This window comes from Epinephelus lanceolatus, chromosome 17 (genome assembly GCF_041903045.1).
Source record: "Epinephelus lanceolatus isolate andai-2023 chromosome 17, ASM4190304v1, whole genome shotgun sequence".
In the NCBI taxonomy this organism is placed as follows: domain Eukaryota; kingdom Metazoa; phylum Chordata; class Actinopteri; order Perciformes; family Serranidae; genus Epinephelus; species Epinephelus lanceolatus.
This window is the reverse complement of record NC_135750.1, coordinates 23,402,910-23,428,617: the sequence shown is the minus strand read 5'-3', so window position 1 is coordinate 23,428,617 and position 25,708 is coordinate 23,402,910. Positions and strand designations below refer to the sequence as shown.

Genomic DNA, 25,708 nt, shown 5'->3' with positions numbered 1-25,708 from the left:
GTTTAATTTCAACGTACATTCACTGGCCACTTTATTAAGTACACCTGTTCAACTGCTTATTAACGCAAATAGCTAATCAGCCAGTCACATGGTAGCAACTCAACGCATTTAGGCACGTAGACATGGTCAAGACGACCCGCTGAGGTTCAAACCGAGCATCAGAATGGGGAAGAAAGGTGATTTAAGTGTCTTTGAACGTGGCATGGTTGTTGGTGCCAGACGGGCTGGTCTGAGTAACTGCTGATCTACTGGGATTTTCACACACAACCATCTCTAGGGTTTACAGAGGATGGTCAGAAAAAGAGAAAATCTCCAGTGAGCAGCAGTTCTCTGGGCAAAAATGCCTTGTTGATGCCAGAGGTCAGAGGAGAATGGCCAGACTGGTTCAAGATGATAGAAAGGCAACAGTAACTCAAATAACCACTAGTTACAACCAAGGTATGCAGAAGACCATCTCTAAACCAACAGCATGTTGAACCTTGAAGCAGATGGGCTGATGAGTCTTGATTTCTGCTGTGACATTCAGATGGTAGCGTCAGAATTTGGCATAAACAACATGAAAGCATTGATCCATCCTGCCTTGTATCAACGGTTCAGGCTGGTAGTGGTGGTGTAATGGTGTGAGGGATTTTTTATCTTGGCACACTTTGGGCCCCTTAGTACCAACTGAGCATGGTTTAAACACCACAGCCTACCTGAGTATTGTTGCTGACCGTGTCCATCCCTTTATGACCCATCTTCTGATGGCTACTTCCAGCAGGATAATGCACCATGTCACAAAGCTCAAATCATCTCAGACTGGTTTCTTGAACATGACAATCTCAATCCAATAGAGCACCTTTGGGATGTGGTGGAACAGGAGATTCACATCATGGACGTGCAGCCAACAAATCAGCAGCAACTGTGTGATGCTATCATGTCAATATGGACCAAGATCTCTGAGGAATGTTTCCAGCACCTTGTTGAATCTATGCCACGAAGAATTAAGGCAGTTCTTAAGACAAAAGGGGTCCAACCTGGTACTAGCACATGATGTCATACTCCTGAGCTCACTTTGCCACTTTTGCATGAACTGATCTTCTAGCCTCTGTTCCAGACTTGGTTTCATTTGATGTTACACTTCTATGTGAGCCAGAGTTAATACAAACCACATTTGTCCACCATCTGCTTAACCTGCAAGACCCATGGTGATACACATACATCCGTATAATGCAGGCTGAGCAAAAAGTTGTACGTTATTCAACTGAGTTTAGTTACTTTATCCTCTATCAGCCTTCCTCAACAGCCAATATTTCTCTTTTTAACTGCAATACAGAGTGGATATCTTCCTGTTTTCCTATTGCAGATGATTTACATCACATGAATTCTAATTTTAGACTATTTTATGAAAAGAATTAAATCAGACAGAAATGATTTAGTAATGTTTGTGGTGAGAGTGGGGACACAGGCGTGATTGAAAGTGGACTTTCGATGCAGAAAATGCACAAATTGATGGATAAATATTCACCAGTATGCAGGAAATTAAGTGTCTGACACTCAAAATTTCCTGGCAGAGGACACTAAGCACCCTGTTAATGCATTCCCCCGATGCTGAAATGAAACCTACATTCTTTGGTGGGTAGATAACAGAGGGTGTTGCTCAGCATGCTATCAGTCATATTGTCCTCACCTGGGGTATAACACTGATACAATTCTTTGTTTTACTGGGCTTGGTCTCATGAAGTGGCTCCATGAGTTTGGTGCAAAGATAGAGAGGTAAATCACTTTTCTTTACTGTTTTTGCTTTATACTTTATGATCTTAAATACTTTGGAAATATTAACCGCCCCATATGTCAAAACTACAAATTCTCAATTAATATTTCAGTAAATTTAAAGCACAGTATTTGAGTCATCTAGTTACTTTTCATCTCTGCTTCCTAACTGTGACTGACAAGTGTGAATGCAAGCTGTAGTACAGCTGCATGTTCATTTGTCATCTGTCTCCCAGGGACACAACTGAGTGGACCCTGACAACACTTGTGACAGATTGGTCCATCAAAACACTGCGCTTTGTCCTTTTCATAATCAAGTTGTTATTGTCAAAAGGGCGCTTCATTCTTTATACAATAATGGTGGGGGAAAAATATCAGACAGTTAAATTAATCTTATCACAATTCAATTTCAATAAAGATGGAAAACTGAAAGTTACGTCACAATAAATATTTAAGTCTGGAGGGCTTCTGTGGTGTGTATACTGCTGTCAGTTGTTGAAGTGACCTCGTTTTATTGAACTGCTCTTTATTTGACAGAATATGCGATGATTTTGATGATGTTCTTGATGTTCTTTGTAAGCTGTTGGTTGTTCGAACAATGAGTTAAAAAACCCAACAAACGAGAAAAAGACTGGACGGACCCTGAGAGACGACACGTGTCATTCATATAATTGTAATAATGTAAGTGTTTTAATATAAATGTCTGACAAAAGAACAACGATAGCATCACAAAACATTTCATCTCCTTTAGAGTGTTAAACTGGCTCAGCAAGTATTTTAAAAATCACATTGTCATAAAATCTTAAGGCTTAAATCTCATCTTGTTAAAAACACAGTATTACAAAGTAGTGGTTACATGTTTACGAAGGAAAGAATCATCAAACAATAACAGATCGACAGGCAAGTCAAAGCAGTTTTCCATATTTCACAGTAACGTAGATGATTGTTGAATGGTTGATAGTCCCCTTAAGTAGCAGGTTTCCACGGTAACCAGGGTATCAAAGTCTTTGAAAACTGAATATTTGAGAGGATTTATGTAAAGCCTCTGAACACAAGCAAGATGATAAAGCTGCGCAAGAGGAACACTGCAAGGTAGAAACTGAGGATATGTAATCCAACACCGTCCAACATGAAACAACTACAACTTAATTTCACAGTTTTGACTCCAAGTCGTACTTATCGTATGACAGCCGCTTCAAATGTGTGATACTATCTGAAATAAAATCACAAAAACATAAGAGATACAATTAAAAGTGGCATGATAAAGGGATTAAGAATTTAACACAGAGATGGTCAGAAAATACCTTACCCAGCACCCACTGCTCAGACAGGATCCTGCTTCCCTCTGGTCTCCTGCCGCTGTACTTCCCAATGCAGATACCCGCCTGCCGCACTGTTTTGCACACTGTTCCTCCACAAAGCTGGATCAGCTCCACCAGACTCTGAGTGGGCGGCTGGGAGTGCTGGGATACAAAAATCGCTGGCTGGCCTTGGAACAGATCCTGCTGGTGCTCCCCAGCAGACAGGTGCCTCTGGAGACGACAGATCTGGGAGGAGAAGCTGAGAGTTAATGAATGTAGAAATTTACTGCTTGCAGAGAGGTACGATCAAGACACAGTGATGCAGAGGCTGATCAAGTTCAGCTTGTCTGGCTAGGCTCACAAGCATATGTGAGCACTTTGGGGTTGCATTTTTGATGTATGAAAGGCGCTATATAAATAAAGTTTGACTGATTGATTGATTGATATGTGGCTGAATTCTGATTTATTTTTTTAATTTTTTTTGCTATTATGTGGCACAGCTCTGATTTTTTTAAAAAGGTGTGTGGACACAGAAATCCACAGAATTTTTTCCCAACAAGATCTGGACCACTTTCATATCTGGCCCTAAATCCAAAATCACTGGCCATGCCACCGCTGTGAGAATTGAATGTGAACAGTCTTGGCAGAAAGATTGGATCTAGGAAAGTAATTGTAATAAAGGATTAGGCCCTGTAATGTGAACGTAGCCTCTGTTCAACAAAAACACCCAAAGAGCAGACAACAGCTCGACATGCTAACTTAAAATATCACCTGAAAAACTACTTTTTAAACAGACTCATGATAACATTCGCCCAGTCTCAGTTTCCTGAACTGTTGAGGGAATTAAACTGACTTCTTTTTCTTTCTTGGCTGGAGTTAGATAAGAAGACTAATACCACTTCATGCATACATATGTTGTGTACAGAACAGTATACTAAATACTGCCAGAAGCTTGTAAGCTTACTTTAGCATAAGGACTAGAAGCAGGGGGAATTCATTTGAGTCATGACAACCACAAACATGAAACTGATTCAGTACTGAAACTGGCCTGAAGGTGGCTGCTAGTGTAAAGCAGGAGCTGTGAGAATTTGGCTCTGAGGCACATGAAAAACAGACCTTAACAGAGCCACTACTAAAAGACCATATACCATTAAAGACTATTTAAATAGCAGCTTTTGTTAGTGTGAGGGAACATTTTTAAGTCATTGTTGAACATTTACTACACTAGGAATTACAATGACAAACTTCGACCAAACTATTCAGCTCTATTTGAGTTGACTTACAAGTTTGAGGCAGTCTGAGCTCTTCTATTTTTCACATTCAAAAAACTACAATTTCCATCACAACCACATGAACTACGAGAACTCCTCACTCACGTTTGAACACTGAGAGGCATTAAAGAGAGCTACAATGTTATCTTAGATCAGCCTTACACCAAACAACTTTTCAAGCAATATCAATGTCACATATTTCCAATGTTGGAATAAAATCAGGAGAGTTTTGCTACAGCTGTGGCGCACTCCTGTGATCTGGATAGTCTGGTGTAGAGTGGTCATAAAAGTCAGTCCGAGCCGTCTAAAGTCAGTCTTTTCCTCATCTTAACATACGATAAAATCAAACATGTTTAATATTATTTAAGTTCTTAGTCTTGGCTCATACAAATACTGATGCTCAATGACATGAACACTGTCAGCAAACTGTGATATACAGTAAACACGGAGGGAATGATGGTCATCTCCTACTACAATAGTGCAGCTAATCAGTGGAGGCTGGTGGCGAGCTGAGGTGACAAAATCCAAAACGTAAAGTTTGTGCGTAAATACAGTTTATCTTTATAGATTATATTGATGGCAAATTGATAAGAAAGCTGTTGACATATGACACCTCTTATCTTTTGTTTCTATGTGTTTTTGCAGACACGTAAGGAATTGTTAATATGTTGTATTTCTTAAAGGAAGTTTAGTGTAATATTTTCCTCCAGGGGCAGGGTGGGAAATAATCTCAAAAGGAATCTAGTTGTAGTCTTTCAAACTCAGTCTTTGCAAAAGCTTCTAGACTGTGACTAAAAACTCACATTATCTTCAGATGTGAGAGGGTGTTAGACTTTAGTCTTCTAAACGTCTATTCAAAGTCTCCTTGTGTATGGTAGGCATTATGCGCTGAGTTTCATTTCAGCAGCCCACATTGTTCAGAGTATAATCAGCCCTGCTTGAATAAATGAGAGAACGTGAATCTCTTTGAGGTTCTGTTTCCTTTCGGGTCTGATGAGTGATGCTCTGAGCTCTCACTACCGGCCTGCTCTGTATCCAGCAGGGGTCAGTTGTTAAACTGAAGGGGACAATCTGTTCTGTAGCTGAACGCCAGGAAACAAGCTTTAAGGCTTTTAGTCTTTTGTCAATGTTCACACAGGTTTCATTTTACTTCAAGTGATCAGGGATTGGTCAGAGGGGTCAGGGACAGGGTCAGGTTAACATTAACCTACATGGTGCACTTTAAAGAGAATGATTAAAGACTACATGTGAGGTCTGTTATGGGAGAGAAGAGGCTTTATGAACTGAAAGACGAAACAGTCCAACACAAAAAGGCATATTAAGCACATGTATGTAGACGACAAGAGTTCTGCTGCTAAGAATACACATTAAACCTCTGGAAACTCTTTTATGAGACTGTAAAAATGACTTGATCAATGTGGGGATATATATACAGAAAATGTGTGTTTTTCTCACGTGCCTCCACGGTGACAGAAGAATCCAAAAACAGGGAAAATTCTTGATGCATTGGAGTGAAAGGGGGCAGCGTTTATAAGAGGACAGTGTGCAATGACATTTATCATTTACAAGAAATGAAAACATGGTTGCACCAGATTTAGTGAAATGCTTATTTCCATCTGTAGTCCTACACGTAACAAGTAGACGCAATGAACAAAAATAAAATTACACAATGAACATGGCAGGCACAGGCTGCACAATACCATTTACAATAAGAAATATACGATAAATACGTTACACGTGGCAAAGTTAGCAGCACATGTAACCACAAGGGTAACTTATTACCTCTATGTACCTGTTGGGGTAACCTCTAATATCTATCTGAGATCAGTGCTGACAAGACTGACTGCTTAAAATCCATCAAGGGGGAAACTGTGATAACTTGTGGTATTTTTTAAAGCATCTGGAAGCCTGCCCCATTCTTAGATGGCTTTACATGAAGAAGCTAATTGAGAGAAAGCAGAGGTTCATCTTGGAACCATAATTGTAATTTCTTTGTGTTTTCAACTACTTGAGATGCCTCACCTCCCACTTTCTCATCAAGATACCAGCTCCTTTGTTTTCAATTGTGATGTCTAGACCTCTTAACCTCCCACCTGGATACAAAACCCTGCAGGATACCCCAGGTGTGAAACACACCTTAAGAGGTGTTCCTCAGGTATGAATGTTTAGGCTTTCCCATGCTCGGGGTCTTTCTTCATTCTGACCACTCGTGTGTTGATTGACCTTTTCTTTGCAAAGAAAATTAAAACCTTGTCGGCTGGCATAAGTGTCTGTTTCATTCTTCACCAGCAGCGGAGAATTTCCACAACAGAATGCTGCAGTCACCCCTAGAGGCAGACCTTAAGGCTATCAAAGCTTAACATTTTATATTTGCTGAGTAGATCGCAGTGATGATGCTGTCGTGGTTTCTTTATATACAACTTTCAGAGCTTTATTATACAGTGATCTATTTGGATTTAAAGCAGCAGCAACGTCTTATTAGCATGAGACGAAGATGATACACACAGCACAACTATATCAACACATTTAACAGCACAACTGTATCAAAACATCTGTTATCAAACTCTCACATAACTGTGCAGTAAAAAAAGTCTCATTTATCCAGTCATATGCTGAGAACTTCACAAAAACACATGCATTTTCGCTAAATGTTACTCTTTAAAACTGAACTGCAAATGAAACTTATTGATGCTCTCTTCATAGCCAGAATCCACTGACAGTACAAAACAGTAATTTTACCTCGCTTAACGCTGGAGCTGCTGGTCTATAGCTGCCTCAATCAGTTAGTTATTAGTGTGTTACTGTGTGACTTCAAATGGTTCGTTAGAATTCATGAAAGTCACTCAATAACACAATCAAACTACAGACTGAGGCAGTGATAGACCAGCAGCTCCCATGTTCAGTGAGGTAAAATTAAATTACTGTTTTTGTCAATGGAGTCTGGCTTTGAAGAGAGCTTAAACGAGTTTCACTTTTAGTTCAGTTCCCCATAATACAGGGCTGTCAGGGAGGCACTGAGCATATGACTGGATAAATCAGACTTGGATTATACTGTGCCAGTTGTGAGAGACAGTAAATGGAAGTTTTAATATAGTTTTGCTATGACTTCAATTCACCTAGACTCTTCTCCAATATTTTTGATTCTTTGCTCAACCTGAGGCAGAGTTTTCTTCACAAATTCAGCGTAACACATGGTGAGTGATTGACATACAAATGACCATTTTAAAGTATTCCTTAATGTGTCATTAAACAATTTTCACGATAAAAAACATTTACTTTCTGTGGTGTGACCAGCAGCAGTTTGCATTTGCATACATTACATTTCAAATCTATACTGCTGCATTAAATACACAGTCTTCATGATCCACATCCCTGTATTAAATATTTGTTTGTAAACTAGCTGCAAGCTAAAGCATGTTTGTTGTATTCTTTCAGTATCACAGTGCTGAATTTTTCAAATCTCCAGAGGACTGCTCATAGAGATGCCAGTGGCAACAGGCTTTCTCTGATCAACACTCCTGAAATTGCTGTAACATGAGTTACACTGTAAAGTGCCAGCAACTATTTATTCTTCAAATGGGAAATCCCACCTTCTTACTCTGACAGTCCAATCAATATCTTCGCAGCAACTAATATAACGTTTACTTTTTCTTGTTGTGCACAGTCTGCAGAGACACATACAACTTGTACAGGTTTCTAACGACCAATACAAAGAATAAAATAACAGCCCTGTTTAACAAAATACAGCATGTGCTTGGTAGTTCAGCAGAAGTCATATTGTCTGCTCGCAGCATGACAGCATGTTTAGTGTGATATATATAAATTTAATAACGGGTGCTGTTAAAGCTTGAGTGATTCAGCGGGAACACCTGAAAGAGTCAGTGTTTTTAGAATGACGGTAAGTCCTTCCTCTTTGGTAATGTGCCGTAAATATGTTGCATTTCCCTTATACAGTGACTATTACATCAGCCCACTTCCTACAATTCTGTTTCGGTATTTCTATCCAAGTACACAAGGCAAATCTACAGCTTTCCTGTCAAAAAATGAAATATGTGATTGACACTTAAGTGTAGTTAAGCCAAGGTAAAATGACTATTTAGTACAATATAAAGCTCAGTCTGTTATACAGCAGTCTGTTGGAGATGGACCAAGGTCTATGTGTTTTCAGATTTTATTGTTGGGGAGAGTAAAGAGTATAGCCACTGAATCAACAGGACACAGTCTTTGATGGAGGCACATTCCTGCAGTATATGACAAAACATCCTTCTATGCCATTACCTTTCCTGCACTCTGTTTCCCACTGTGACACGAGACCTCTCAGAAGGAGTTCAGCAAACCTTTCTCATGTTGCAATAATGCTGAAATTTGGAGAAAAGATGCCACATTTTCCATTTGTGTCCTGCAGGTCAGTCATTATAACAGGTTAAGGTTGTATGCAGCTGTATCATTATAAGCTTTTCCAGAAATCTAACCCAGGGGTGACTCAGTTTCAGTCCCATTTTCTACTCAAGAACTTTTTTTTCTTTAAGCCACATAAAACAACTTACTAACACAAGCATTTCAGGCATGTTGTCCACAAATGCTCCAGTCCTTAACAATGTCAGAGCATGCCTGAAAATGACAACGCTGCTTTAACAAATCTGGAACACATCCAAGCTTTTTTTTGATAATTTATATTAAGTCTGATATTTACGGTATTAACAGTTATGCTTGCACAGATTCACATTTAAGATTAAACGTGAAATAGTTCCTCTGTGTGGGATTGTTTTTGTCGTGCCATTTCAAGCTGGTGTGGACATGAAAATTTGGGACAGTATACAGAAAACACCCACAGCTTGCCCACGTACGCGAAAGCTGATAAAATCTCAAATCTAACTAAGGTACTTACAAAATTGTATTGTCTGATCTGAAAGCAAAAATAATTATACTTATACTGGATTATGCTTTAGTTATATTTATGACTCAGAACAAGATCTGCCAAGTACATTTCATCTGAATCTTACACAAGTATACCCTGAAGCAGAGACAAATAAAAACAGCCATGACTATTTTGTGGTCAGAGGTCATCAAGTGGCACTTTTAGTTTGTACCAATAACAGATGATATGAGACTTTATGGACCCTGAGACCCGAAGCAACATCTGGGAACTCTGGATTGTTTTATGGCATTCTGAACTTGTGAAATAAACCTAACTGATCTTAAGAAAAAGTCTAAGCAAAAAGGATGATCAGTAGATATTAATAAAGCATTTTAAAAAGAACAAAGTAGGAAAATAAGTGGAGTGAGTTATTTTTCCTGTGACTCTCCCATTCAAAGACACAAGAGTGTTTGTCGTAGGCCGGGAAACATTTTTCAATGAATGGGATGGACACTGTTACTATCACAGAGTGTGCTGGAGGAGGACAGCTGCATCCTGAGTAGCTGTTCAAGTAGAAAAGAAAAAAAAAAACACGTGGAGGATATAGTGGAACGTGTGTAGTTGTGTGCATCTGCTCGTCTGTGTTGTGAAGTGACTGCGTACTGAAAGGAATCTCCACTTCACTGCTCTTCACAGTGACTGGTCACAGTGACGGGGGAGTGGTTTCGACTCACAGTTAGCTAATCAGAGGGGCCTCGAGCAGCTCAAACAAGTGGCTGGGGGCTTGATGAAAAGCGAGCACATGCAGTCTGGCACCGGTAAACCAAAGGGAATGACACACTACCTCTAATTCCTGATGGCTTTTTCCCCTCCTACCACTGAGAGGTAATAAAAGGAATCTGCAGAACCTCAAGAGGATTGTTTACACTTGGATGCTGCTGGGGAGAGACTTCCAGTCCAAGGAGTTATACTCTTATTAACTTTATTTTTTAGCTAAATAGCTCTACTATGAAGATGCTGCATGTGGTCTTATTAGTTTTAAGTTTCTGCCTTGGTCTGGGGACGGGATATAGTGCTGGGGGTAAGAGACAATACCAGATCCAGAACGGGCCGTGCAGCTACACCTTTCTGCTGCCTGAGCAGGAAAACTGCCAAACCCAGAGGAGCAACTACAATAATCCGGTCCAAAAGGATGGGCCTGTGGACAACGACGAGTCGGCTCAGAGGCTGGAACAACTGGAGATCACCATGGAGAACAACACACAGTGGCTGCTTAAGGTAAAGTTATGTCACGCCTATTGTGTCACATCAATGCATGACAATGTGATATCAATGACTGTTGTGATTACGGTAATTTTAGAGAGGTATTTTTGTAGGAAAAGAGGATGAAGGCTATTTATAAGAGGACAAAATGTGCTGTAGAGCTACACTTCCTCTACAGGTGCCACTGGAGATATTCATACTTCCTTTCCAATTATCTGGAAAGGAAATAAGGTAGCACTTTAAAGAAACTCAAACACCTAGTACGGTGTACAAGGATAACTTGGATAAATGTTGACCAGAATTGCCATTGTAGAATGATCTAATGTGGAGCATCAGAATGAAAAGAAACTTGTTTTTTCTGACTCACAAAAATTCAAGGATAACTGCTGGTTTTGTCATCATGCAATGGGCAAATTATTCAGGCTCATGTTAAACCACAAGCTCTTTGTTAAGTGCCATACTAACATGAGTAAGGCTTGACCAATACCACATAATAAAAGAGTGATAAAACTGCTCCAACAAACATATGACATGACAAAATCATTTTAAAATGAGCAATGGCTTAGATTAGCAAGAACAATTTCATCTAAACGTGTAGTTATGTCAGAGCTGTGACATTAAAACCTCACACAACGCTACCAGCCATATTTTATTTCTGTTTAAAAAGCTTTTCTTTGAGAGTCTACTCTGATATGGCAGTTGTGTAAACGAACATAAAACGTGTGCTGGGTGTCTGTGAGACCCTTTGATTCTGTGCAAAAGGACATAATTGGTTTGATGACTGACAAAGACTCGACACAGGTGTCCACACAAGTGATGCTTGCTTCCCTTTTCAGTTTGCAGAGCCATTACTTGTGCAGGTCAAAGAAGCGAACTGCCTCTTGTCTAGCTGCCTCTCTGCTCCCGCTTCAGAGTGTGATTACTAATCAGAACTATACATGACGAGCCAGACAAGATGAAAACACCTCAAAGCTTGATCGCACAATTCCCGTCGGGTAGCATAAAGCGAGCTCTGATCTTTTCCACAGAAGAGCTGAGAGGGCACAATAGCTCAAGGGCCAAAATCCAAGCCAAGGTCCAACAACACATCTGACATAGTGACAGATTACGTATTTCTTACAAAGACAGAAGCACTGCTGATAATTAGCTGCACCTCTATCAGCATTCTTGGAGGAGGATTCCAGTACCTTTTTCTTCTGTTGGACTGATTTGCACAGCTTGCATCACAGCTCAAGTGTGAAGTTTATGGGTGTTTTTTTAACACCAGCATTCTTTACTAAAATTACCTTGACACTTTTTTTCCATAAAGAACAGAAATGATTATAAGAACTGTAAAAAATACACCCAAATCCAAACCAGACTTTGTAAACATTCAGCAGGTGCGCTACGGCCATTACTAGCTTCACGACCCAGAAATAACGTGAAATAAACAATTTAATTATTTAGCCTAATGAGCTGTGAAGTGTTGAGGAGAGGTGAGGTGTTCGACAACTTCTGTCATCACAGATAATATAAGAAAGACACATTAACTCTTATGCGAGACAGTAAAAATAAATACCGTAGCTGTAAGCCAACTTTCATTCATAACTGTATACGGGAGTCTTCAAATAATACAATTCTACTTTTGATTAAAACGTTCGTGTTGTGTTGTGAAAGGTTTTTAACTCTCAATGATCCTCAATAGGAAAAAGCAGGAGGGATAGATTGATGGATGGATGGATGGATGACATACTGTATAAGTTGATTTACAAGTGCCTCACTCATCGGAGCTTTGATTCATCAAACCTTTTTTACAGGAGTGGCTTGATGCATGCAGGAGCTTAAATAGAGTGTGAACAGGTTTCCCACACCTTCCTAAACATCAAATTCAAGGGCCCGACACAGCATAGTTTGAGACATGGATCAGGGCTAATCACTGTTTCAACACTGAGAATTTTTATGATGAGAGGCAGGCTCTACAGAGTTTTAAATCAACAATTAAAAAGTGCATTTAACATCAAAATAATGTATTGCGTACGCTGAGCGACAGAGAATTTTTATTCTTGCACAAAATATGTAACTTCGATCCAATTATGTCTATTTTTAAAATACTTTTAAGGTTTTTATTTATTCAAATTCACAAACTTCCAAGGATTTCAAGGACCCGTGGGAACCCTGGTAAATAACTTTATAAAACAAGATATTGCCAGAGAAGTCAGACTGTCCCGTAAAAGCTTAAATAACATCACGCTGCTGTCACATAAACATATTCAGGATGTCTATGTAGTCTTCCTATGATCCACAGCCATGCTTCTCTGCACTTTATTTCAAATCAGGACACAGTGGAGATTTCCATCAGTTCCAAAAGTTGCTTAATTTCTCAAATTCCTATTAACACTGCACCAGCTGATGACAATGGAGGAAAACAATTTGTTGAGGAACTCAGTCACCTCTTACTGACGCCTTGGAGGTACACTGAGTAAACAACTGATTAGATCATTGACTGTCAATGGGACATCCTGCCAACATTTCAAATGACAGCCTTCCACCTAACACACATCCCCTTTGTGTATCCAACAACATAAACAAATTGGACGTCATGAAAGGAAGACAAACAAAATCAGCGCTAATTGCAGATCGTAGTTGTATTTTTCCATTGTAAAAATGACGGTGAAATCGGCTGTTCGGAGTTGCACCGCTGACTGATGAGTAAATAACAAAGTGATTATGCAAACTTACTGTAGATGACAAAGATATTCAACGGATGCTGCTTTCCGGTTGCACACGCATATCACACTGTCATGAAGGATGTAACTCCTCACTCAACACTTCCATCCTGTTTACCAGTCGTGTGACCTGATTGCCACTCAGGAACACCATGCAGGAAATAACTTAATGATTGGTCTCAGTCTAAATCTGGCAATACTGTAAGGTAGATAAGAACGAATCTTGTAAAGATGAAACATTGACCCTTTCCCACCCTGAGGGTATGCACACTCATTGTATTATTCCTATGATTAAGAGGTTTGATATTGGCAAGGTTACATCAGAGCTGCAAATGTTTTTATTATTTTGAGTCACGATGAGATAAATAAATTAATAAACTGGCTCAAGATTCTTAGTATTTCATTACTTTGCTACGAAAACCAGCTGGTTTAATCCACACTCTGATATGTGATCTCACGTTTCAATTTCAAGAAGCTTTTAAAATATTTGACAATATATATATTGAAAACAATTGAAAATACACTGTCATGGGAGAGTCTGTTTATCTTTATCCCAATAGAGCTCTTCTTACATAATGGAACTATGGTGCTTCTTAATAAATCTCTAATATAGCACCATCAATCTATTAAGAGATAGGCTGTTAAATGCATATTCTCATGCACTTACGGTATAAAAGTGGAGAAAGCATGATGGCAACACAGATATTTCAAATTGATGACACCATCGTTGCTAGGATATTATGTGGAGACCAGTGTACCTTCTGTGATGACGTGAGTAAGACAGAAGGGAAAAGGTTGGTGTAATCAGGGAGAAAAAGAACGCAACAATAAAATATACAAAATGTCTACTACATGCTTCCCAGAGATGTTGAAAATAAGAAACTTGAACACATTGTTTTCCCTCAATTCACTTTAAGAAGCAAAGCTACACACAGTATGTCTGTTAAGAGCTAGGTAACTGTTGATATGACAAGTGGTGTTAACTGTACTCCAGTCAGTGTACAATGATCATTCAAAAGACCGAAGTCCCTGGACAGAGTCCCAGAACCAACAGGGTGAATCTGAACAAGAAAAGAGAACAAGTGACAAGAACCGAGGTTGCTCAACAAACAGAGCTGCTCTGTGCACAACATTACAGAAGAAGATTGTAGTGGGCAGCACCCAGTTTTCAGTCTGTGAACTGCCATAGTAATGTAATACAGGATTGTGCATGCACAACAAAACCACTGCTTACTGATACTGATCAGTGACTCTTAAGCTCAATTCTCTTTCTTCTGTGTTGCAGCTTGAGAACTACATACAGGACAGCATGAAGCAGGACATGGTCCAGATCCAGCAAACTGCTGTACACAACCACACAGCTACGATGATTGAAATCGGAACAAACCTGCTGAGTCAAACTGCAGAGCAAACAAGAAAACTGACCAATGTGGAGGCACAGGTGAGGCTGCACTGCTGCTACCTTACCTAAAAAGTGAACACATGCCATGCAGCAGAACACTGAGAAAGTCCAAACTGTCATAACAGTTTACATAAAAACATAATAGGCTTTTCAACAGAATAAAAATGTGCTGCAGTTTGTTTTTAATAACATGAAAACATTAATAGGTTCAAAATGACTTTTTCCATCCAAAGCTGCCAGTCTAAGTGCATGCTGCGATACACTGCATTAAATAATGTAAAAAAAAAATAAGCAGAGGGAAAAACAGGCACAACTGCGTCAGTTTATTATTGTGGCTACACGTCAATGACCTTATGTGAGCCAACTGTACAGCATTTCCTGTTATTAGCACACTCGTATTCCCACAGAAAGGGTCTATCAGTTTGTCACAATCAGACATCCGTCTGTTCAAAGGCATCAACAGCTCCATTGGAGACACATAGCTAGGATCCATGTAAACAACCTGCTTTTTGCTGAGTTCAGTTCCTCCGAACTGGGAAATTAGAGGCAAGGTCCCCAACCCCAGAGTTCAGTTCAATTCATCTGTCTGTGAAAATAGGTGGATTTTAGATGTTTCCCTTGTTCAGGTACGTCTGCTGTATTGGAGTTTTGTCCTTCTTTCCTGTCATGTTTTTTTCCATTTTGCAAATGGCTGTTTGTTCACTCTGGATGTGCAAACTGGGCTTGTGTGTCCTTGATCCACTATTGGAGGACAGTCCTTAATATCTGAATTACTTGTAAAAATTGCCTGTTGACCAGACAAACTTTTTTTAGGACTGGTATGTAGCATTTTTATACATGTTGTTTATTGCTCTTTTGCTCCACCTTCCCATATGCTACATGCTTTTTTACTTTCTTTTCTAAATTGCTGCAAGCAGTGTTGTCATTTGCATACTATATAATTAAGTAAATTGTCAATAGTAGATGAGTGTTTCATTTGAACATCAATGGGACTAAACATGGGACTAGAGCTGGCGATATGGCCTGTAAATAATATTGCAATGTTTTTTGGCTATGTCGCGATACACAATATATATCTCGATATTTAAAAATCTCATTTAAACTACTGTAGACTGGCTATGTACTATACCAATAAATAAACTGCAGTTACAATAAAGTTACATAAAGTAGCAACTGTTAGACAATAAAATCAAATGAAGTATTGTTATAATGAATTTAAATAAAATTTTGTTACAATTAAATAAATCAAAGCGGAACCACTGGTGCTTTTATTCTGAAGAACCTCGCTCATCTTGGGCCAGAAGTGATGAGGTTTTCGTTGTGTGATGCTTCCGGTGAAAATTCAGCTGTTGTTAAAGGAATAGTGCACCCAAAAATGAAAATTCAGCCATTATCTACTCACCCATATGCCGACGGAGGCTCAGGTGAAGTTTTAGAGTCCTAACATCCCTTGCGGAGATTGGCGGGGGGATCGGCTAGCACACCTAATGGCATACGGCGCCCCAGACTAACGTCCAAGAACACAAAATTAAATCCACAAAGTATCTTCATACTGCTCATCCGTAGTGATCCAAGTGTGCTGCAGCCCCGACATAAAAAGTTGTTTCGAATAACGTCATATGAACTCTGTTTTTAGCCTCACTGTAGCCTGTAGCTCTGACTGCTTCTCTGTGCTCCGCACTCACGTGTGTGCACTCAGGTTGATCAGTGATGCATGGTCTCTGAAGAGCAGCAGTCTCGTCAGTACTTGTGTCCAGATTCTCAAGTGCAGGCATCGCCAATTCCCAGTCTGAGCATCAAAGACTTTCCTCATCCGTTGGCATTGCTTTGCATTTGAAACAACTACACCACCAGGTTTCCAGTGCTCGACTCTGGTATTCTGCGGCTGGCTGAGGCTCATGAGCTGTGGCAGCTGCTTCGTCCAGTAGCCTGAGTTCCGTGCGTATACTCGGACTCAAACAAATACGGCTCAACAAAGAAAAAGAAATGCTGTTCCTCCTCAATTTCAAAGTCTGCAGACATGTTGGGCTGTCCTTTGCTAAAAGACCGTAGTGCAAATGATCTTTTAGCTACTGTGGTTACTGTTGTCTCTCCCTGTGGTGCACGTGTCACGTGATGTAAACACAGGTGAGCAAAGCTCATGCTTTCGCTGGTCTCGCACAAGCGCGCACACATGAGCGCGGAGCACTGAGAAGCAATCAGAGCTATAGGCTACAGTGAGGCTAAAAACAACTTTTTATGTCGGGGCTTCAGGACACTTGGATCATTACGGATGAGCAGTATGGAGATACTTTGTGGTTTCAATTTTGTGTCCTTGGATGTTAGTCTGGGGCGCCGTCAGCCATTAGGTGTGCTAGCCGATCCCCCCGCCGATCTCCGCAAGTGTTGTGAGGACTCTAAAACTTCACCTGAGCCTCCGTCAGCATATGGGTGAGTAGATAATGGCTGAATTTTCATTTTTGGGTGCACTATCCCTTTAAGCCCTTTCAGCGGCACCATTAAACGTGAGGATTCATTTACATTACATTTACTCTCCAGTTCACTTACTAATGATATTTGCAAGTCACAATGGTGCACCATAGTCACTACATGCAACTAAATACTCGCGGTATGGATGCCTGCAGATAGAGAAACACACGCTTCACCTGCTCACACTATCACCCGGGAGAGTGGTCTGGATGGGTGGGGCATGTGCGTGCCTTTTTTTGTGTGTCTGCGAGGAGGAGATAGCCATGTGAGGGAAGGAGATAATCAAAACCGCAAAGCAAGTCTCATGCTGGTGGTTTAAAAAAATGTGACAATAATCCATGTCATACTTCCCACGTGGAACAAGCAGTGATACATCGAGTAGAATCGATATTTCGCCCACCCCTACTTGGGGCCATGCTGTGTTTTGAGGGAAAATAAATGGCATTACTTGAGGATCTTGAGTCCTTCTTGAGGCTGATGTGAAGTACAAAGACTTTAGATCATAGTGAGTCAGTGTGGATCATTTAAAAATCTACTAATGGATAAACACACTGTTTAATAAGGTATCTTGTGGACTCAGTCGACTAAAGTGCTTCAAATTATTCTTTTGTTCTTAGGTAATTCATCATACAACTCGACTTGAGCGTCAACTTCTCGAAAATTCCTTGTCAACCAACAAGTTGGAAAAACAACTAATTGTCCAAACAAATGACATCAGCAAGCTGAATGACAAAAACAGGTGAGGACATCAAATCACGACATAAAATTACAGCTAATACTAAGTTTCAGTGTCACTGACAATTTGTGCTGATGTGCAAAGCAAAGCTCGCTACTGAACCTGTCACCTGCTTCTCCTCAGCTTTCTGGAGAAAAAGGTGGTGGAGATAGAGGAGCAGAGGCAGCTGGAGCTGAAGCTGATTCGAGATGAGAAAGAGCAGCTTCAGGCTCTGATACTGAGGCAGACGGCCATCATAGGCGAGTTGGAGCAGCAGCTGCTCAAAGTGTCCTCCAACAACACCGTACTACAGCGTCAGCAGCAGGAACTACTGGACACTGTGAACAACCTCATTCACACCATCTCTGCTGGCTCAGCTCGAGGTGAGTCTTAACCTTTATATTTATTATATTATATAAATTATTATTAGCATTTTACAACAAAACACATCCATACTTGGGAGCTGCAAGCACCATCTGCTCTCGCCCCTGAAAATCAATTTAACGCCTGCACAAATTAATTCAATCAAATGGCCCTGAAACAAATACAACCAAGTTTAATCACTGAGGCCACTGTATTTGGTTGTGCTGCACAAAAAAAGGCTACCCACCTCTAACTGCAACATGCCTCACTGTCTAAGCAGTAACACTGAAGCAATGAATGTGGCCTTTTTTTTCCTCAGCAGATGTGAACTTATCAAAGGAGGACGCTTAAATGTCATACAGTTGTGTGTCAAATTAAAAAGGCTAATTTCCTCTGCAGGGAGTAAAACTTCCATGATGCAGGACACCCCTACCTCATTCACTGACTGTGCTGCTGTCTACAAGTCAGGAAACACTCAGAGTGGAGTCTACACGCTCACCTTACCCAACACTACAATAGAAGTGAAGGTAAAGTAAGCCTGTTTCACAGAGTCAGACCAGGCGTGCACTGACCCACCCACACTTACACAACCTTGTGAATAAAACCTCTGGAAGTGCTCGGTAAACAGTATTGTGTTAGAGGGCGGGGTAGGTAAATTAAAATGTTCTCAGACTTCCATTAATGATGTGCATGCTTGAGCTGAAACTGTGATCTCCTTAGAAACTTTTCAGTGAATAAGCCTTGGACTTCTGTATCAATTGCCTGCGACTTAACATTTATTCAGACCAAACTCAAATACGACTGCATTGTCTAATTATAAATGAGCATTAATTCTTCACAGAGCATTAATTTTGAATAATAATTGCAGTAGCTCCTTTATCCTTGTGTTGTTTGAAGGCTTTCTGTGACATGGAGACAGAAGGAGGTGGGTGGACAGTACTACAAAAACGGTTTGACGGCCATGTTGACTTTCACCGTACGTGGCAGGAGTACAAAAAGGTAAAAGCTATCAACAAGAAATTCTTCCCTTAAAAAAATACAGCCTAGGCTACGGTTTTCATTCCAAATGCACACTACAGTGAGCAGATTTTGTTTTGGCCATCCACTGAGAGTGCTTCAAAGGCCCGGTGATTCTGTTCTGTTACGGGTGTCCACTACATGCAATCCAAAGATGAAGGGACATACTATAAAGACAGAGATCCTGAGTGATCGCCATCTGCTATTCATGAAAATAATCTGAATATGAAATCACTATAATTTTGCCACCTGCAAGCACCAGCTTCAATTCAATTTCTGTGAGTGCATCTGAAACTGTGCTTAAAATCTACAATCAAAAGATGATTCCCAAAAATAGACCAGGATTGCCAACGCCAAGTAGGAGACAAACGGGCCAACACTGTACCAAAAAGAATCTGAAGTCCCTACAGAGCAATCACAACAGAGGAAAGCATTCATGCCGTTTCCTTTATTCCTACCACAATGCAAGCTCAGTTAAATCTGGCATACTTTCTTCTCAATATCTCATTGTGAATATGAATATTGGTGATTGTTTTGTGTAAGAGCTGATGGTATTTTAAGTATTCTGATGAAATATTTTAGCTCCAGAGAAAAATAACTTACAGTGTAACAGCAGAGAAATGTACACAGTGTCCTCTGTCTGTTTGTTGTTATGTTAATGATAAAAATAACCCACAAGCATCCCCTGCAGGGGTTCATCAGGGTTTAATTACATTTCTGTCGTGTCTTTTCAGGGGTTTGGGGAACCTTCAGGTGAATTCTGGTTAGGAAATGAATTTGTCTCCAAGCTGACGACTCTGCAGTCCTACAAGCTGAGGATCCAGCTGAGCGACTGGGAAGGAAACTCTGGATTCTCACAATATGATCAGTTTTCTCTCGACGGTGAAGCACAAAATTACAGGTACTGACAAAATCAAAGGAACATGTGTGTCGGACACTCGGTGGCAATTACCGAATATTTCCTTTGATTTCTGCGTAAAGCCAAAATTTCACAGCTCATGTAGCTCAAGTTATTAAGGACAAAGAAGCCCATCAGCAAATAATGTGTCTCTCTGTACGACGGTGCTTTTGAAGTCTGCAATCCTGAAAACATCCCAAAAACTGTTGCCAATTTTTTAATCAAGGAGCACAGCCTCAAAACACAGAGCCTTGCAATTATTATGAGATTTACAGCTATGTTGGTGGCATCACAAAGAGAAACTAGTGCTTGAAACAAGATGCATTCTTGAGTAAATAAATAGCATCTCTGAATCACCAACTTTAGACCAACTAACATGTAGTGTAATGAATATCTATTTCATATGTGAACATCTTCCCAAAGCTAAAAGCGTAACGGCTTTAATTATCATACATTCTCATAGCCTGGACCCATATTTCTGAATCACCACCCACATCTGGGTTTTTTTAAGCAAATGAATGAGATAATGAAGTGAGACGATTCAGTCTGATTATCAGGCTAATTCTCTACAGTTGAGACCACTTTAATGGACACACTGACGGCGTTTGTGGGGATTTTCCACTGAATTCGTTCTGGTTGTTAATTCCCAACACTAATGTACAAGTAGGATTAATTCCACAGTCTTGATTGATACTTTATTCTGGCAGCGTGTCCCTGGACTGTGTCGCACATATATTTATCTTCTGAAACTCACTTAAAAAAGATCTAGCTCATGGTCATAAATGCTGACCTCCTATTTTAACTTAAAAGCAAAACACATTATAGAAATTCCTCTGCATGGTGGTTCTCTGCTGTATAAGACTATTTACTTCCTGATACAGACATACTGGCATCAGCCCAAAGAAAATGTAATAAAACTGGCCGGCGTTTGAAAAATAGGAAATACATAAAGTGTCTTGGTTTTCAAACATTCAGTCTGCACCTCTTGGCAAAAACACACCCTTCAGGAGTATTTTCTTTTCCGAACCTAAGCTGATTTCAGGAGCGGAATGGATACTTCCTTTGAATTTGACAAACAGACCTTGAAATGCTCCGATTCAACACAGTTCTTTTCAGGTCTTATGTCTACTTGACTATGACCAATTTGGTCTCCAGTTAGTTGGCTCAGTAATTCCAAATAACTCCTACAAAGACACTGCACAAATAGCACAACACGAATCCTTTGGCACAAAAATAAAAGTAGCATTACAGCGTATGAAATCACCAAGCTGCTTGTGAAAATCTCAAAGAGCAGAAATAAGTGAACAAATCTGTGATGACAACAGCACACACTTTATGCCAAACCCCAGTTTAGATCCAGTGCTGGTGAAGCTATGGCCAAAGAGCTGTATAAGCGAGTTGGTTGCCTTTTGAGGAACAGCAATCACAGACTTCCTCCTCCTCTTCCTTCATTTTTCCTTTTCCATTCTACAGGATACACCTTAAAGGCTTCAGTGGAACAGCAGGCAAAATAAGCAGCATCGGGCAGCCAGGAAGTGATTTCAGTACAAAGGATGCAGACAACGACAAATGTGTTTGCAAATGTTCACAACTGACAACAGGGGGTAAGAAACATATTTTTGTAAATAACTTGTGTTTTTAAAAAATACAACGATCACGTCAATTTGTGATGTGGAACAAATTCCCACCCACCCAAATCTTGGAACTTCCCCTAAAAATCTTCAAAGGGCATTTTAAGGGCTCCCGTACTTTTGTGGCCTGGTCAAAGAGCACAATTAGCTAAGAGTTAATCACTGATCAACTCATCAGGGAATTCAGCCCCTACAATGGCTGACATTAATAGCCTGGGAACAGAGCTTTTCCCTCTCTCCTCTTGTAGCTTAAAGGTCCTCCTCCATTCCCTTGAAAGTGACTCGGCTGCCAGAAGTTTGTCTCCCTCTGTACTGGGGTCTGCCAAGTGAGCAGGAAAGCATGAAAACTCTAACCCTCTCCCTTTTTTCCCATGAGGGGTCTCTCACTGGGGACTCCATATTGCACATTATGCACAATCGTGACTGAGTGGCACAAACCCAGTAACAAGAGTACAGCAGGATCTGCAATTACAATTACAAAGCCGCCTGTATTGAGTGAACAGAAATTTGAATGAGAGTAGTAAATATGCATGAAACCATAACAAGCAGCCACTCTGGGATGCTGCAGTCACAACAATTAACACGTTCAGCCAGTCACTGTGAACTCTGCCTGACCCAGCAATTTTGTCCAATCACCTCAACTTTACTGCAAATTTTACCTTTTAAAACAGGTAAAATCTTCTTTCATTATAGAGCTGTGTGCAGCGTATTGATTCACTCTTGCCCTGCACGTTCTTGCTGATTATCATGAGAGTTCTGCAGCAGGAGTGTGAACTCCACGCCTGAGAAAGAGTCACACATATGGTGACGGGGCTAACTGTTAGCATCAGACAGCTAACATTATTTAACAGTTATTAACGAGTTAAATGACAGAGTTGGGCTGTTTCAGTGTTGGTGCGAGATTGTTGTTGTTGTCAGATGTTAGCCGTTGCTGCTGCGTTAGCTCATGTTAACTGGCAGAGGGACCAGGAGGAGAGCAGCTCACAGAGACAGTGCTTAAGTGCTGCGTCAGCGGCAGCAACAGCTGATCATTGGCAGTCAGCTGTTGTGGGAAACACTGAATGCTCATAATCCTAGGTTCTGAATAGAAGACAACATTGCAACTATTTTTTGCAATTTTTACTTGCCCCTGCAATTTCATTGCAAAAAAAAAGTACAAAAAAGCAAAAACATCTCAACATGCATCACACGCAATTTTTTGTTTTCCAAAAAGCTGCCATTAAATCAGGCAAATCAGGCCGCAACAATCTCAACAAGAATCCGCAAAATCCTGGTGGGAATGAATAAGTATGTAGAAACATATTGGGAGCCCCATTCCTTATATTTTTTCAACTGAAAGACTACGTTTTCAAATTTTGTTAAATGCTGTTCACATATATTCATTCTGTCCCTATGGACCATGTGTGACAGCCCAGTTATTACTGCCAAAAAAGAAAAAAAACCCACTAAATCCTGAGTCTTAAACATATAAACCAAGTTATCAGTCAGTGTCCCAGCACATACTGATGAAAACTTAGTGTCACTGGGACCTAAAAACAAAAAGGGATGTGTGTCACAACAATCTCTTTGCATAAGAGCAGTAGTAATTTTACTGTCACACCCAAATTAGATGCTGCCGAATGACACCATGACACGTACAGAAGAGTGCACTTCCACTTTTTAACAAGTAGCTACACGCTATTTTATGATGCCATGACATGACATGGACTGAAGCTATGGTGCGACACAGCTGTGCATTAATGGTTCCTATTACACAGAAACTATACAACAACTACAGCTGCTACCAAGCTTTTGCAGAGCAATAAATTAAAACATGTAATTTCATGTTCATTTGATTGTGGAAATTTTAACCTTCTGTATTTGTTCAATGTGCAGCAGAAGTTACAGCTTGTTTACCTCATAGGTTTAGGTTTTGCAGGAGTGTAGGCAGTCTCCAGATGGCACAGTTTACAAAGACTGCATGCACTGTATATACAATTTAATTTATTCTAGCTTGAGTTCTAGTGTGCTATGATACTTGAACTGTCATTCACAGCTATCTTAATAAAAAAACAAACAGATTTGTAACAAATAATTGGATTGAAAGTCACAACAAGATAAACAAAAATTTGGTTTAATTCTGAAAAGGACTTAATTATTTGTAATATTTGACTATTATTCTATAAAGTAGCTGTGAAGAATTAAAGAGACAGTTTAAGCGCACCAAACAAACCGTTTTTAAAACAGGTTACCAAAACGACAGCCAACACTGTCCCTGTTTTGCATGTGATCCTCTTTGAAAACATACCCTCTAAACTTAGGTTTGCTCTGATGTTCTAGGTTGGTGGTTTGACGCCTGCGGTCCGTCCAATCTGAATGGGATGTATTACCAACAAGGCCAAAACTCAAACCGCTTCAATGGGATCAAATGGTACTACTGGAAAGGCTCGGGCTACTCACTGAAGTCTACTACAATGATGATCAGACCGGCAGACTTCTCAGGTTCCCTCTGAACTGTCACGCTCAGACTGAACAAAGTGGGAGGCAAATTCTGCTCGACAAACCGCAACAAACAACAAAACCAAAAATAAAAATTGTCAAGGGAGCCAAAGCACTTCATGAACATATTATCACACACATTGAAAGAGAATTTTGTGCATGTTTTTTTGTGTTTAGTAATTTGAATCAAATGGGTTGTTGCAAGAAATTGTGAAATACGTACAGTCAAAGTGACGCTAACAAATATCTACACTGAAAATACTGATGACTGTGGTGTGTATAGATAACTATAGGTATAGTAAATACATTCAGCTAGCTAACCAGACAGAAGAGGCCAGAGTATTAAGAACTAATTTTATTTCTTTAAAGATTTTTATGTAGTTCACCAATTTAACTATGTTGTGAACAATAGTTGCCTATGTCATTGTAAAGAAAGAGACTATGGTACAACCTGCAGATAAACAACTGGCTCAAAGTGATTTGTTTTTTCTGTTGAACGCCTAAAATGTAAATGCAGATGTAAAAACGCCACAGAAAATATTTCTCTTTAGATTACATTGTTTTTCTCCTGAGAATGTACATACATTTGTTATTTAATTTATATGTAGATTTTAAATTTGATATTTAACATTATTGTATATGATGGAGATTTGTTACATATCCTGAGTCCTAGCTAGTTAACGGTTTTATTGCACATTAACTAAGAGGAGTTCTTTTAATGTAATTCTGCAGTGCCTTCCCACATGCTCACACATGATGAAGATCTTTTTGCAGTCTTTTGGGAATGTATTCTTTTATTTATGCATTATTTCCTTTGAAGTTTCAACAAGCAAAATCTAAGAGTTGTATAAGTGAGGTTACTGAATTTCTTTCCAGTGCAAACTGGCTTTAGATTTTCTGTTTGACTGTAATGCTCTACCAGCTGTGATATACCTGAGGTTAAATATTAAACACAACCACTATGCAGAGAGCTTCAGACACAAGCCTTAACTATACGGTCTTTCTCTACAATAGTCCTGTTTTACACTACAACAGCAAACAGCCTGGTAAAACCAGATCACCCCAACTTTTTCAGCAATGTTTTATCATTTCAAGTACAAAATAAAAATTCTAAATGCTCCAAAGTTGCATTTTTCATTGTTGATTTTAAGGTCAAGAACATTTCAAATTTAGATTAGAAGAGTGGTGTGATCATAGCTAACAGTGTGAAATATGGATCAAACAGCACACTTATGGATCATTTAAGTGTGCTTTCAGACCTAGAGTTGTCTTGCTTTGGTCCAAATCAGGGACTACTTTTGTTACAAAGTTGTATGATTGCCTTGAGTTGGTTCGTATTCTCATGGCAGCATTTACAAGCGGACCAGATCAAATACGGTGTACGAGAACGCTGCTCTTGATTGGTCAGAATTTCCATGCAAGTAAAATCCAGGGAGTAAACAAAACATTGAAGAAGAGTACACTTGCACGATACATGTGACACTTTCTAACGTCACAATGGAGGGACAACTACACAGGTTGATTTTAGCGCTGGTCATTGTGTACTATATTACAGTCATTGTTCATTTTAGTCAAAACATAGTTT

At 39.8% G+C, this 25,708-nt stretch overlaps 2 protein-coding genes across 4 annotated transcripts in view; one reads left to right on the top strand and one right to left on the bottom strand.

Annotated features, from left to right (window-relative positions):
• Nucleotides 1-2,420: 2,420 nt before the first annotated feature.
• mcph1 (microcephalin 1) overlaps nucleotides 2,421-25,708 on the bottom strand; it is a 37,588-nt gene continuing 14,300 nt past the window's right edge. For 2 of the 3 annotated variants that reach the window (XM_033613973.2, XM_078160615.1), the window contains exons 14-15: nucleotides 3,062-3,299; nucleotides 2,421-2,965 (exon numbers count right to left, since the gene is read on the bottom strand). In XM_033613973.2, the coding sequence (XP_033469864.2) occupies nucleotides 2,904-2,965; nucleotides 3,062-3,299 (300 nt within the window). In that variant the 3' untranslated portion in view covers nucleotides 2,421-2,903. The remainder of the gene's footprint in view (nucleotides 2,966-3,061; nucleotides 3,300-25,708) is intronic. The other variant, XM_033613974.2, reaches the window with a different exon arrangement.
• Nucleotides 9,967-25,247, top strand: angpt2a (angiopoietin 2a). The gene is made up of 9 exons (XM_033613975.2): nucleotides 9,967-10,460; nucleotides 14,436-14,591; nucleotides 17,639-17,760; nucleotides 17,881-18,119; nucleotides 18,499-18,626; nucleotides 18,997-19,098; nucleotides 19,851-20,017; nucleotides 21,488-21,618; nucleotides 23,965-25,247. The coding sequence occupies exons 1-9, from the start codon at nucleotides 10,191-10,193 to the stop codon at nucleotides 24,135-24,137; spliced, it is 1,488 nt and encodes a 495-aa protein (XP_033469866.1). The 5' UTR covers nucleotides 9,967-10,190; the 3' UTR covers nucleotides 24,138-25,247.